Source organism: Perca flavescens, chromosome 6 (assembly GCF_004354835.1).
Source record: "Perca flavescens isolate YP-PL-M2 chromosome 6, PFLA_1.0, whole genome shotgun sequence".
NCBI classification, from domain to species: domain Eukaryota; kingdom Metazoa; phylum Chordata; class Actinopteri; order Perciformes; family Percidae; genus Perca; species Perca flavescens.
In genome coordinates, this window is record NC_041336.1 from 21125376 (window position 1) to 21138210 (window position 12835).

Genomic DNA, 12835 nt, shown 5'->3' on the forward strand with positions numbered 1-12835 from the left:
GTGATTACCCTATAATATTAACTTATTGTGCACATGCAGGCAATGCTTAACCCCTACAGGGTTGTACACAGGGTTGAAGTTCAACTTAATCTGTAGTTGTTATAGTTACCAATAACCTTGCAAACACTCTGATAAATGAACTTGCTTCTCTCTAAAGGAAAAACATGTAACATTTTGGGTATTTTCTCCATTAATTTTGCAAATGACCAATTTAACCCCTCGGGTAAAAAAACCTGCTAGGGACCCAAAAACTAGCATTGGGTCCTTACTCCCAAACCACTACCAGGCCCCAGCCCCAGGTTTGCTGTGTATCTAATAGTTTTTGGTAATTTGATTTAGGATTGTTCTATAAGTAAGCATATAAACTGTCATCAAATTAGACTTTTGACACAGGGCCTGTGCAGCAAGTCTTCATACAGAACAATGAAATACTGCAGTTTGTTTCTCAGTGTGCTACAAAATACACCACAATGCATCGACTGTTGCACTGGTCCATGGTGTCAAGGTCAGACTTTTTGTATGCCCAACCATCCACCCACATCCTATCTGAGGCTCAGGGGCCTTGGGCAGAAAAAAAAAACATTTTACAAACATAGAGGTTGAGTGTGAGTGTGTTCATGTTTTATTGTTTAAATATACATATTTGTCATGTTGTCACTTTCAAACAAACACCTTACTCTTATTACACACTGTGCATAAAAAAATGGTGTCTTGCCTGCACTTTTAAAATATAAAGAAAACATTAAATATGTACTCGGTTTTGATTGGAGACCTGTACAGTGTCTCTGGTGGTAAAGAATGAAGAGAGCGAGTGAACAGCCTACCCTGCAGTTTGTTTTTCAATTTCTAAGGAGAATATGTAGGCGCTATGTTTTTCTACACCTCTGCATAGTATTCCACAAAAAACCCCAGAGACAGCTCAATTTCGACTTGACTGACAGCTGTAACGTCTCTTAGGCATCATCGATCCGGTCTCAAGTAAACTGAATCTGTTTGACCACGTTTGCTCCCAGTGTTTCAGGGAGGAATACGATGGGCAGTCTCAAATAAAGGGGAGTGAATGAACACATGTTTTGAGCACATCACTTCTCTGAAAAACTCGGCTGCAGCCGCATCACCCCGTCCTCCTCTCCTCTAACTCTTGTTCTTTTGCATTTGAGTGTCTCATTTGGTTCTCACAGCAGCTTTCACCATGACAACATTTGACTTCTCGGATATAGAAGCGTTTTTGGACTGCCACCCAGATCTCTTCGAGGAGTATCTCATTCGAAAGGCAAAATGTGATCAAGTTAGCAGATGGTTGAAGGAGCATCAACCGTCGAAACAAGTGTCCACAGCCGAGGAGAAGCGCGGCGCTGCCAGGGACCCGCTCTGGCCGACCAACTCAGACGGGCTCAGGCGCAGATCGTCCCACATGGAGCTGCGAAGGAACTTCGCCCGCTCCAAAGCCACCACCGCACACCGAACCTACGACGAGCATGTGAGCCTGAGCGAACACGAGTCCCAGTCCAGCATGAGGCGCCGTGCGCTCCTGCGTAAAGCCAGCTCCCTGCCTCCGACCACCGCGCACATCCTGAGCGCCCTGCTGGAGTCCAGGGTCAACGTGCCCCAGTACGCGTCCAGCGCCATCGACTACAAATACAGACTTAAGGAAACCAACGAGAGGGAGTTTTTCTTGGAGTTAGTAAAGGATATCTCCAATGATTTGGACCTGACAAACCTCAGTTATAAGATCCTGATCAATGTGTGTATCCTGGTGGATGCAGACAGGTGTTCGCTTTTTCTTGTGGAGGGACCCGCACACAAGAGGACACTGGTGTCCAAATTCTTTGATGTGCACTCTGGCACCACTGTCAGACCATCATCCAGCACCCTGAACTCCAATGAAGTGCAGGTGCCATGGGGAAAAGGAATCATTGGATATGTGGCAGAGCATGGGGAAACTGTAAACATCCCAAACGCATATGAGGTAAAAGTAACTACATGTGTACGATAACTACACACTATTTTACTTAGACTAAAGTTAATGCAGAGGTATTTACAGTGAGTGAAGCTATTGCTTAATGATTGACTGGTGTTAGGCTCGCTATTGGGAATAAATGACATAAAGGGGCGCCCCTTTGGCCACATTCATACATACAAAGTATTCACAAGTGAAAGCTGTTTTTGAAGTTGAACTCTGTGAGTTGAGCAAAGGAACGCTCAGTGTAGAAGGGTCACTCAAACTTAAAGAAATGGAGAAAAGACTCTGGGTAATTACATCAGAATAAAAATCTCTCTCTATAAGATTCAAAGAAAATGGCAGGGAATCAAACGTTATAATTCTTACCACAAGCCAGATCTTGTCCTATACCATAATAGTTGCACTCTACATCATTATATCATGGCCCTGGGCTGCATGGGAAGCTAGGGCTACATGGTAATGCTGATCCCCCTGAGGTCTATTACTGCAATAGTGTAGATATGTGTCAGAGGTATTACAGTTTTTCCTGCTTATAGTAAAAACAAGAGGCCTCCAGCTTTATTGCACGTGACACAAGTGCGTAAACCTCCTAATATTTGAAGCAACTATTCATTCAGGACTACACCGTCAAACGTGCTGGCATTTAGGTATATGTGTGTATATGTGTATTAATGTGGCATTGTGCATGTTTGATATATTTGTAACGTGTTTATGTGTACACTATTCCAGGACCACCGCTTCAGTGATGAGATAGACAAGTTAACAGGCTACAAGACTCAGTCCATCCTCTGTATGGCCATCTGTAACAGTGATGGAGAAGTCATAGGTGTTGTACAAGCAATCAACAAAAATCCCATGGGCACCCCCTTTACCGAGGATGATGAGAAGGTGAACCGCTGTTATGTCTCAGATCCATGTTGGGATTTTCACATTCACCTCCACTTTATTGGCTTTTTATGTAACATCTTCAGTATTATTGCAGTTGGTTTGACCATTAAGGGCATCTTAGAGATGGAGTTAAAATTGGATTCTTGTGCAATACACATTACTATGTCTGGCTGTGCAATATATATGCACACTTAGGAAACACATTTTGAATGATACACTTTCAATTGCTCTGTGAATACTCCACTTGGAATTGGTTTCCTAGAATTTATATGTTTTAACAATTCCACAGCCTATAAATAGATTTTCATTCCTCCAGGTTATTGATGAGCAAATACAGTTTTTTTCTTCGATTTTCTAACAAGCATCAGTCAATACTAAAGCCACTTTTTTTTAAACTCTTCATACCGTCGGCATTACCAACATACATCTTGGCCAAAGTTAACCTCACCTCCAAACCCACCAAACACTTCCTACATGTCTCAAAATACTGTAAGCTTGTTGGACAAAAACATTGGCAACAACTCTCACTCAGAAAGCATACATTGTCAATCAAAACACAATAATTAGTAGTTCATTATAAAAAGAGAATAATACCAGTTCCCTTTATTGACTTTACTAAAGTAAATGTAACAAGAATGAATCAGAAAGTTGCTTCAATATCGTTTATTTGTTATATATTTGTGCATATAGTAATTTTCTTGTGAAAAATAAAAAGTTGAACCAAAAACAAATTCCTGAAGTTCCAGGGCTGCAACAATACTGTAATTACAACAAAAACCATCAACAACATGTAGGCTATAGTATAATCCCTCACACTGTACAGTACTGTGAGGGTTCTAGTCAGCCCTGTCTCCTGCATTTGGCCACAAGTTCTCATCAACATCACATCTTATGTCTTTTTTTCAGTTGGAATCAGCTGTTTGGAATTATTACTTTGTTTTATTGTAAATATTCTGCTAAAATGTTCTAGATATTTCAATATGGTTACTGCAGAAATGCACAAAAACAGCCATCAGTCTGTTTTGAATGTGTCTTAACAGGGTGTTGGCATTTGAACAATGTGCTGCAGATTGCAAAGTGTTTTGCAGGTGGTGGTACATGAATGAGAAAAGAGTTCATATAGTCCACATAGACTTCTGTTTCGCTGACTGTGTGAAGAGTTTTGAACAATGCATGTTAGCAATCCAAAAAAACTGTAACACATTGTGTATCTTGAACATGCAAGAAGTACTGTCTTCTTGTTTAAGTGTGTAGCTAGGCAATACGAAAGAAAAGGTGCAAAATTTGACTCACTCTGTGTAGGGTAAATACATTGAAAAGACAGAGAGATGCTGGTGCAGTAAATCTCTGTAGTCATCAAACATTTTATGTTTATTCACCTTTGCAAGAGTTCAGGTGCACTGAGATGCAACAGTTTGTCCACAAGGTGGCAGAATAAAGTTGTGGAAAATCATCTATTCTAATTAAACTTGTTCTGTGGCCTCCACTTCAAAGAAATCAACCTTAAACAAAGTTTTGAGTTTGCAGTAATGTAAGCCTTTTTACCAGCTGCAACAGTGTGTGTGTGTGTGTGTGTGTGTGTGTGTGTCATTATTGCAAAATGGGATCTTGGACTACCACAACAAAGACACTGAAAAAAGAAAAGAAAAAACATCTCAGCTTATCTCAACATTTAAGGGCCCTTGATGTCTCACTAAATGTCTTCTTTCTCCAAATCAATACTTCATTAATCTATTTGAGAGGAATTTGTGCAGAGAAGCAACTAACTCAATCATGACTTTCTACCCTCATCCCCATTCACTCTTTCTTTGTCTCTTACCTAGTTTATGCCATTTTGTTTACCATACAAACATTGTTATTGATTATGCATGCTTTTCAGAACTTTTTCTTTCTTCTTACTTTTACTCAGGTACTGCAGATGTATCTACCGTTCTGTGGAATATCGATTTCCAATGCCAAGTTGTTTTCTGAGTCTCGCAAGGAGTATGAAAGGAGTAGGGTAAGAGAATATAAACTGTGCATTTACAAAAATATGTTTGGTTGTTTTATAGCCACTGGAGAATCAACAATAACATCAACATTTTTATACTTGATTAAAAAATGTAGATGCAAACATATGTCAACACTATGCAATCCACATAAGTCATTAGGGTCCTTTCTTGTTGCCACAGGCTCTGCTGGAGGTGGTCAACGACCTGTTTGAGGAGCAGACCGACCTGGAGAAGATTGTTAGGAAGATCATGCAGCGAGCGCTGACGCTGCTGCAGTGTGAACGCTGCTCTGTGCTTCTACTTGAAGACATCGACTCACCTGTGAGGCTCTTTATCAATTCTTACGTTTTTCCGACCTCACAGATTCATTTACTTTAACTTTACTATTAATAAATGTAGATTTTCTTATGCAAAACTCTCCTATCTTTGTTTCTAAGTGTTGTTCCTGCTAGTTGTGATGATGCATGTTTTATCATTAGGTGGTGAAGTTCTCCAAGACGTTTGAGCTCATGTCTCCCCTGTGCAACGTGGACCATGACATCAGGTGAAAGAGGGATCGTGAAAAAGACAGAATGATTAGCTTATTAATTCTAGGGTGGGGGGGTTATACATAGGGGAATGCCAAAACAGCAACACACACCATAAATGGATGTGATGTGCATTCATACAAATCCATAGTAAGATAGTAGATAGCAGGAAGAAAAATAAACTCAGTCAATATTTACTGCTGTTGTGTTGCACGTGTAAGTGCCCAGACCTGACTATTGTTTCCTGTTTGTGTTATTGGCCACATCAGCATGGAGAAGCTATCGTGTTCCGATTGGCTAATCAATAACAGCATTGCTGAGCTGGTGGCTTCCACAGGACTGCCTGTTAACATCAGTGATGTGTGTCAGGACCCACGCTTTGATGCGGAGGTGTGGACAGAATAGTCTGCCGCTTAGATCTATTAGAGCTCACACAAATGCATGGACACACACCACAAACACCAACAAATACAAATGTATGCGTTCTGTTTTAATTAATTTCATAGTCAAAGAAAGAATGTGGGCCTGATCATTTCTCAAACAAACATAAACTCCATTGTCACTGTCTTCCACAGGCGGACCAGGCCTCTGGGTTCCACATTAGATCAGTGTTATGTGTCCCTATCTGGAATCGAACTCACCAGATAATTGGTAAATTGACCAGAAATAATCAGTTTGTCCTCACTAGGATACCAGTTTTCATGTTACAGGAAACTCAACAATGTGTGTGTGTGTGTGTGTGTGTGTGTGTGTGCTTCATGCAGGGGTTGCACAAATTCTGAACCGCCTAGACAGGAAGACGTTCAATGATGCAGATCAGAGACTGTTTGAGGTTTGTTAAATTACAGCTGTTCCATGTAAACTTTGTTTTAAGTGTTCATTGTTGCATTGGATACACATTATGCCACATTTTTAAGGTTCCTTTTATGTGTTTGTTTTTTTTCTCTGACTTTTTCTTTGTGTACAGGCATTTGTGATATTCTGTGGACTTGGAATCAACAACACTATGATGTACAATCAAGTTAAGAAGACATGGGCAAAGCAGTCTGTAGCACTGGATGTAAGCACTGCAACATATTGAATGTATAAGAAAATAGTAATTGAGGAAAGTGGCTCTCATTAGCGTCTCCATCTGGGTTCTGATCTATTGCCCGGTATCTAACCTGAGCAGCCACATTTTCCTCAGAAAACATGGTTCTGGTTCTCTACCATAAATATAAAGAGAAGACTACCATACCATAAAGAGAAGTAGGAAAGTTAGATAGAATTCAAAATTCTTGGAACATATTATCTTCTGCAACAGTGTCTTTTTTAAGAGTTGTTTTAATCTGTTTAATGTCTCACTGTTTTGCATGATTACTTTTTTTTCAGATGTTGTCCTACCATGCTACCTGTTCCAAGGTAGAAGTTGACAGACTCAAGGTAATCTCAGAGGAAACAACATTTATATATGCACATTATCACTATACCAACTCTCTGAAATGTACAAAATCTGATAAGTGTGAGTGTAACACCTTTTAGTGCTTAGCATCCTACCTTGCTGGCATTGTGTGATTGACAGCTCTGTCCTCTGCCCCCCCTAAGGCAGCTAAGATCCCCCTGAGCAATGAGTTAGGCATCGATGAGTTTCACTTCAACGACTTTTCTTTGGACAACGACGCCATGATCACCGCGTCACTCCGGATGTTTCTGGATCTTGGTGTTGTCCAAAAGTTTAAAATTGACTATGAGGTGAGGCCCTGGAATATGTTCTGTGATATGGCAGTGTGTTTTTATGTATATTCACCTGTATGCCTGTCTTCTTGTAGGTTTTGTGCCGCTGGCTTTTGACTGTGAGGAAGAACTATCGAACTGTGGCCTATCACAACTGGAGACATGCCTTCAATGTGTCGCAGTGCATGTTCGTTATGATCACAGTACGTTTCAAGATTTCCAACTTTTCTTTTTCATCATCTGAGTCTTGTGTCAGATGATGCCCCCCTGCAATCTCTCTCTGGGTTTGATTTCCCTCCCTACTGTCAAACTGTCTGGCAAATTTCCACCAAAAAAACCCATCCAAACTTAGACCCTTGATGAGGATAACAAGTTGTTGAGGTTATTTTTAAGTCTCAGTGGACTTATCAACAATCAGTCGCTAAAGAAAACATCATTAGGATGAAAAATCCCAGGAGAAACATCATTAAGAAAAATTTCAAAAGAGGAATATTTGGGTTAAGCCTCAAAGAGAATGATCAACTTAAATGATCAGGTAAGCTGAGAGCTTGCAAACATCAATAAACAAATTATCAAATTTAGCTCCTGATCAAAGACTTCCCATCCCATCACATCCACCAAATGGCAAAAGCTAGTACAGTATAAATAGAATTAAACAGAATAGATAGATAATGATTGGATTGGTAAGAATATGCCTATCTGCTTTATAACAGACAGCCAATTTCCAGGATGTCCTGTCAGAGGCTGAGATACTGGCACTAATGGTCGGCTGCCTGTGTCATGACTTGGACCACCGAGGCACCAACAACGCATTTCAAGCTAAGTAAGTTAGGGCCTGAAGTATGATGACGAACAACTGTCTTATAAGTGTCTGAAAGTGTCACTGCTTTGTTTTGTCCTGCAGGACCGGCTCTGCTCTGGCTCTGCTCTACGGGACGTCAGCCACCTTGGAGCATCATCACTTCAACCATGCAGTCATGATCCTACAAAGTGAGGTCAGACCAGAATTTCTCATATGTTGATACAGTTTTACTGGTTTAGCTGAGTTTTCCTTAGTTTGCTTTCCTTTACCAAGGAGCTGCACGTGTCAAACTTGAAGTGATATAACATATTGTGAACACTTACTCCTTAATGAAATTTGAATTCTAACTTGGATTAGCCAATGAATTGGATCATTTTTACTGTAAGAGAAGCATCAAATACAATGTTGCATGTTACAAATAGTTTCAATATCACATGGTGTCATGGTGTTTATTTTCTAGTCTGTACAATAATGGCTCAATGCCACACACCACAAGTGTTGACAGCCAACTTAATAAGAAAACACATACAAAACACAAATGCACACAATAAAGAACACCAAAAAAACTTAAAAAAAGGACCTGATCATCCATGACTATGCCGGATCCCTCTTTGGAGACAGTTTTAACATTCAATTTGTCTTTGGGCTAATGGAAAGCCACTGGTGTGCAGTTTGAGCTTTGGGCCGGTGCTGTAGGCAGCAGCACTGACCACCAGTGACATTATGAGACTGCTTTGATCAGTTTGATCATCAGGAACTGTGTTCTCTATTGATTTATTTTAACAGAGGGCAGAGAAAGTCTATACACATTGCTAATTAACATTGATAATGGGAGCCGCATTTGACAGTGAGCAATGACTTTACCAATGCATTGGCCTTAAGGAGACATTAGCCACTATATAATAGCTACTATTATTCATCCTTGCCTGCTTTTGTGTGTGTCCCTACTGCATGCTGTTGTATTTGTTTTTCTCACAGGGTCACAATATCTTTGCAAACCTCTGCTCTAAAGAGTATAGCAACATAATGCAACTATTGAAGCAGGCTATTCTCTCCACTGACCTTACTTTGCACTTTGAGTAAGTGGTCTTTTTAATGAATTCAGAGCTGAAATACGTCATGATTATATAATAAAACTGAAATAGGTTGGATATTGTGGTTGGTGAAAACTGTGTATTTTTTTTGTCTTTTAACATTTTCTGTATCCTTGACTGTCTCATTGCATTGTAAGGCGCAGAACCAAGTTCTTTGAGTGTGTTCTGTCTGGAGAATTCAGCTGGACAGATGAAGGACACAGAGAAGTTCTCAGGTTTCTAACTTTGTGCTAAATAAAAATGTCCTGTGCCAATATCACTTTAACTGTAAAGAATAAAACAAGCAGCTATAAATGAGCTTTGATGTCATCGACAGGTCGATGCTGATGACAGGATGCGATCTGGGTGCGGTCACTCGTCCTTGGAAGATATCCAAACAGGTTTCATTTTTCTCACATCTGTGCTTTTATGTTTGAGGACTTGGAAATGTAAAACTATAGGTGGAATTTGGTTAACAAAGGACCTGTTTGCATGTTCTAACTATTTCATACTGGCAGTTTTAGACTCGAGAAATGTGCATGTTCTCTGTGAAAAATACAGGAATTTTCCTTGCTATACCAGTAAAAGTAAATTGAGCACAACATATAGCAAAATGCATGCACCTACTAGCTTTGCGCCCTATGTTTTAACATCAAAATGTTACATCATGTTTGAGTAAAATAAGGAAATAATGATTTATGGCATTCATGTTCCAAGGTTGCAGAGCTGGTGACGAGTGAATTCTTTGAACAAGGTGACAGAGAGAGGTCTGAGCTTAAGTTGACCCCAGCGGTAAGTAAGCTGGCTTTCAAAGTCTCATCTCTCACTGGGATTTGTTTTTCACTTTTCACACAGATTTCTATCTCATACAGAGTTGCCAGCACACACTCATGCTATTAAATTATGAGAAATGTTTTGGATGACAGAAGATTATTACCCTTTCTGTAGGCCATATTTGACCGCAATCGCAAAGATGAACTGCCTGCTTTACAGCTGGAGTGGATAGATGGGATATGTAAACCCCTTTACCAGGTAGGTAACCCTTGATGTCTGAAGTTAAACTGTGTGGTGGGTCTCATTTTAAAAATCACAAAAATAAAAGCATAATTTGGGAGTTTTTAATATCAACTGTATTCTCATGTGTCACACCCAGTCAATGCTGAAGCTCAACAGGAAGTTGCAGCCGATGGTCGATGGGATAGATGCCAATCGAAATAAATGGCAGAAGCTCTGCTCATCCTATCAGGAGACACGCAGATTCTCAGTGTCCAATCAGAGTGCTGAATCAGATCAGAGTCCTGAGCCCCATGAAGATGCAGAAACAAATCAACAGCCAGAGACTCTGAAGCCAGTTGAAAACGCCACTTTTGAGTCAAAGTCGAAGTGCAGTCAGGATCTGAGGTGCAGAGTAAACAAAGGTTCCTGTGATGATTAACCAGCATCAGCTGGCAACATGACATCTGCAAGAAAAAGTTAAGAAAGCTATACATGTATAGGTTTATCCATTAAATGGCTCACATGGGACTCTTCCCATGCCCTGTGATTTTCTAACACATGCACTTCCCCAAAAAGGATTTTTTTTTAAATCTCCCAAGTGTCACTGTGTTAAACTCAGGAGCGTGAATAATACCAGTATAACTAAATTTCAAAGGGCAGTTTCCACTTTCTATCTATCTATCTATCTATCTATCTATCTATCTGAAAGCTTTTCATTACTAAGGTGTACATTATACAAATGAGAGAATAGTGTTGAAACCAAAGAGGGCCACTTATTACTGTAATGTGTTCTAATGGGAACTGCCTCAAAACCACAAGCCCATTGGAACGCCTTTACAAATCAAAGCAGGAATCACTGGAATCACTGTGATTTCTCTCACATAAAAACGCAAATTGCCATTATGAATGTAGACCGGAGCATGATCTTGTTCCTGAATGTTTCTTACTGTCTTACCTCAGTTGCAAATCTTTGACTGCATGGCATTATTTTTAATGTTTGTAGGTTTACCAAGCCTTCGGCCGTCAACTTCTGTGAATTGAATGTGTATCATGAAAACCTTGTATCTCTAGGTAAGGAATTAGGCAGATAAGTGTGAAAGACCAAATGTATGTATGTATTGATTTTGTAAGGAAGGTCACTGATAACATCCTAACTCCTCAGGCCAACCCACCCTTGCCAATATACTGTAGTCCAGAGAATACTACAGATCCAAGACCTGCGGGACTGTCTGCTACTTCAGCACCATGGACAGCGCCATGGACCTATCAATACACAGCACAGTTAGGCTGCTGATATTTCAGAGCCATTGTTGGGCCATAGATTCTAACTTGCACACACCTTATTCAGATAAAGGATCAATGAGAATAACATATTCAACTAAACAACCCCTCTATCCCTGCACTTTCTACTACTAGGGGCTGAAGAGGGGGGGTGGAATGTTAACTAGGGGCATGCATTTTGGTCATTTTTCTAAGAAGGGGCATCTCATCCCCATTCAAATCGCCAAATGCCTGTAAGTCCATAATGCCTGATCTACATTCTGTTTACAAGAGCCCACATATAACTGTAACTGTTACTGATAGGCGAATGAGTACAATGTGTTACAGTAAACCCTCAGGATGCTAGTGATGACTCCACACTGCATTAGCTGAGCCAAGTTTGGCTAGTTTTATTGTTCTACAGTATATATCTATAAGCTGCAAACAACAGCATGAAAAACATCTGTGAGTTTGTCTCACTCTGGGTAAGAAAGAAAGATTTCTCCAAAAACTGAACAATGCCTTTAGAAGACTTCAGTATTGTACAGTACATATAAAGTAAAAGTTGTAAGGTTCTTATAAAGTAGAATGTGTATGTATGTATTAATTTGTTTCCATTGTTTGAGATTCATCACAGTGTTTTGTAGTTCTGGGCAGCATGCTGATTATGTTGAAACTGCATGTATCATGTTTGATGTTAAAACTGGACATTATCTTGATGCCTTTGACTGCCCTATGAGATTTGCTTTGCATGAAATTACTGTAAGTGTTGTAAGCGTATTTTTGCTGCACTAATTGTTGTTGAGAACAGATAAAGATTTCTATTTTCGATCACAAACTCTCCCAAAATTATACATTAATTATTTCTCATACATCTATATTTATGCAAGATGTAGAATTGCCATTTTCTCCTGGTATTTATAACTGTCCACTAAAAAGATATTATTAGAGAAGACAAGAAGAGAAGAAAGTGCTACATTTATGATAAAAGGGAGTAACTCAATATCCAGCTGGTTTTGTGAATAAAAGGCTGTGGCTGAATATTTGTTGTAATTTGTGATTTATACATTTAGGTAGATTTCCATGGCTATTGTTCACAATTACTGCAATTGCAAACAGTGGATTATAGGAATGTTTACTGACAAAACTGTGACACTCATACTACTATATAAGGGAGGAAAGAACAACAGACGTGTGAGTGTGAACTAGACTAGGATCCTTAATGGTGTAAATACACTGTACCAGTCACAAAGTGATTGACAAAACAAACAGAATACATGAATGAATATGACTAAATAAAAAGGAGAACACTTATATGATGATGATATTATATGACAGAATTACTAAAGTAACTCATTTAGGCTACATCATATAAAGTGCATTAACATGTTGTAAGCAGAGGGCCAAGGCCAAGCGTGCATTCAGCCAGTGCTGCCTACCCGAAACTGCAAAAGTGGAGCTACGCCTGAGGGCTGACTGAACAAACATTATGTTGCTGTGACAATGTTGCAGAGACAAATATGCAGGTATGTGACAGACTGCTCACATATAGTTTATCAAATGTCAACATCTGCTCACTGTATAGTGACTTGGCTGTTTGCCAATACTGATTATTAATAGTT

General features: G+C 39.7%; 1 protein-coding gene across 1 annotated transcript; it reads left to right on the forward strand.

The window, feature by feature from the left end:
• Positions 1–1104: 1104 nt before the first annotated feature.
• On the forward strand, positions 1105–12197 carry pde11al (phosphodiesterase 11a, like). The gene is made up of 20 exons (XM_028580407.1): positions 1105–1969; positions 2693–2851; positions 4761–4850; positions 5023–5163; positions 5322–5386; positions 5639–5759; positions 5945–6020; positions 6134–6201; positions 6337–6429; positions 6741–6791; positions 6954–7100; positions 7178–7285; positions 7796–7905; positions 7987–8077; positions 8863–8963; positions 9116–9193; positions 9295–9358; positions 9675–9749; positions 9906–9989; positions 10111–12197. The coding sequence occupies exons 1-20, from the start codon at positions 1193–1195 to the stop codon at positions 10390–10392; spliced, it is 2781 nt and encodes a 926-aa protein (XP_028436208.1). The 5' UTR covers positions 1105–1192; the 3' UTR covers positions 10393–12197.
• The last annotated feature ends 638 nt before the right edge of the window (positions 12198–12835 follow it).

What these genes read in the sequence shown, in the direction of transcription:
- pde11al (XM_028580407.1), top strand. Translation starts at nt 1,193, where the DNA reads ATGACAACATTTGACTTCTCGGATATAGAAGCGTTTTTGGACTGCCAC. An exon ending in AACAACGCATTTCAAGCTAA is followed by an intron (nt 7,906 to 7,986) that starts GTAAGTTAGGGC and finishes TTTGTCCTGCAG; the next exon opens with GACCGGCTCTGCTCTGGCTC. An exon ending in TATGTAAACCCCTTTACCAG is followed by an intron (nt 9,990 to 10,110) that starts GTAGGTAACCCT and finishes TGTCACACCCAG; the next exon opens with TCAATGCTGAAGCTCAACAG.